This window comes from Pterocles gutturalis, unplaced genomic scaffold, assembly GCF_000699245.1.
Source record: "Pterocles gutturalis isolate BGI_N339 unplaced genomic scaffold, ASM69924v1 scaffold26222, whole genome shotgun sequence".
NCBI classification, from domain to species: Eukaryota; Metazoa; Chordata; class Aves; order Pterocliformes; family Pteroclidae; genus Pterocles; species Pterocles gutturalis.
In genome coordinates this window covers 776-2,852 of record NW_010108641.1, presented here as the reverse complement: position 1 = coordinate 2,852, position 2,077 = coordinate 776, and the positions used below count along the sequence as shown (strand labels likewise).

Below are 2,077 nucleotides of genomic sequence, written 5' to 3'. Positions count from 1 at the left end.
CTCCGCAGCTCTACTGGTGATGCAGCTGCCTGTGGAGACCAGATGTGCTGGACCTGGCTTCCAGTGGCTGTGCTCATGTGGCTCCCGGCACATCCGTGGGGCCAGAGGGTCTGTGGGTCCCCAGTTTATCCAGGCGTTGGGTTGTTTCACTGCTGTGGGACTCATGATCTCCTTCTCTCCCTCCTTCCTCCTCTTTGATGCTGTCTGGGTGTCTTTGTTGATGCCCTTGTTTGGCTGCAGACCATCAGCAATGTGCTACTCCAGTATGCCGAGATCATCTCCAAGGATTTTGCCTCGTACTGCTCCAAGGAGAAGGAGAAAGTGGTGACGTATCTCCCTTCTGCTTGACACCTGCCTGGTGCTGCCAGGCAGGACTGTCCGTGTGTGGTGACCCTAGCCATCACCTCAGATCCAGAGCTGGTCCCAATGGTGCAGGTCCTGCCCTTGGTTTCTGTTCGATGGCAGTCCCCGAAATGCTGCCAGGCAGGCACGGCTCCATGTCAGGACTGTTCTTGTGTCCCCCAGGGTGGGAGGGATCTGGGGCAGTGGGCAGCTGTTGCAGACACATTTCTTGGTGCTGACCCCCTTCTCCATCCTACCCCTCCAGCCCTGCATCCTGATGAACAACATCCAGCAGCTCCGCGTCCAGCTTGAGAAGATGTTTGAAGCCATGGGTGGGAAGGAGGTGCGTATTGAGGGTCTCCAGGAGGGACTCCTGTGGAGGGGCTGGATCAATCCCTTCTCCCCAGAGGCAGCCCCTTCCCCAGCTATTCAGCACTAGGAGCAGACCCCAGTTCCTTCCTCCTGTATGGGATCACACTGTCCCACCTCATGGCACCCTGCTCTCCCTCCACATCGGATGACAGATGGGCTTCACCCTGCCCAGAGGTGCATTTGGGGGGAAGAGACCCCCCCAGGGCTGGGCCAGGGACCCTGATTGCTCCCTCAACCTATCCCTCCTCCAGCTGGACACAGAAGCCAGCGATATCCTCAAGGAACTGCAGGTGAAACTCAACAATGTCCTGGACGAGCTGAGCCGAGTCTTTGCTACCAGGTACGCCTGGGCAAGAGGGTGCGGGTGGTGGGATAAGGAGGAGTTTGGGGGTCCAGGAGCTGCATCTGGGGCCAGGCTGGGGGCTCTGCTTGGCCAAGCGGGTCCTGGGTACGGCTGTGGGGAATGCTGAGCTGCCCGGGCATTGTGGTCCCCAGCTTCCAGCCACACATCGAGGAATGCGTGAAGCAGATGGGTGACATCCTGGGCCAGGTGAAGGGCACTGGCAACGTCCCCGCCAGCGCCTGCAGCAGCGTTGCGCAGGATGCTGACAATGTCCTGCAGCCCATCATGGACCTCCTGGACAGCAAGTGAGTGTAGGGGGCAACAGGGGCCCCCACCCTCCCCAATGTCCCTGACCTGCCCCAGAAGTGTGGGGGAGCTGCAGGGTCAGGGTGACTGGGTAAGGGGTGGCATCAGGGGTGCCGTGCTGGGACCTTCAGCCCCATCCCCTTTCTGCAGCCTGACGCTCTTTGCCAAGATCTGTGAGAAGACGGTGCTGAAGCGGGTGCTGAAGGAGCTCTGGAAGCTCGTGATGAACACGATGGAGAAGACCATTGTCCTGCCCCCGCTCACTGACCAGACGGTGAGTGACAGACCAGCGACAGGGGACCCTGGAGCTGAGACACAGGTGGCTGATGGGGCCAGTGTGGGACATTGCTGGCCAGGCATCCCCACTGGCTGCTGAGGGCGTGGGGACCTTGGTGGCCTCCCCAAACCTGCCCGCAGCTCATGGCCAAGGAAGGGATGGAGGAGAGAAAGGTCATCCTTGAGCAGGTGCAGTCCAGCACCCCCTTGGCTGGCTTTGCCCAAGGACCTTCCTACCATCGCCATTGTGGCACCGAGACGGGGCACCCATCCTTTCCTCTCTGTCCCTCCCTCTGAGCTGGGGCAGCGTCCCATCCCATGCCACACTCACCAGCACCGGCTGTGGGCACGATCCCTGCGCCAGGAGGTGCATCAGGAGGCTCTGGGAGTGCGGGAACCACCTCGTGGTGGCCTAGCTGAGGGGCTGGGGTTGTCTGG

General features: G+C 60.9%; 1 protein-coding gene across 1 annotated transcript in view; it reads left to right on the top strand.

The window, feature by feature from the left end:
• The window catches only part of UNC13A (unc-13 homolog A (C. elegans)), a gene marked incomplete at both ends in the record, with an annotated part of 10,012 nt that extends 8,375 nt beyond the window's left edge, over positions 1–1,637 (top strand). Inside the window, 5 exons of the mRNA XM_010072719.1 lie at positions 241–324; positions 608–685; positions 966–1,054; positions 1,210–1,362; positions 1,514–1,637. Coding sequence (XP_010071021.1) covers positions 241–324; positions 608–685; positions 966–1,054; positions 1,210–1,362; positions 1,514–1,637 — 528 coding nt within the window. The remainder of the gene's footprint in view (positions 1–240; positions 325–607; positions 686–965; positions 1,055–1,209; positions 1,363–1,513) is intronic.
• Positions 1,638–2,077: the final 440 nt, after the last annotated feature.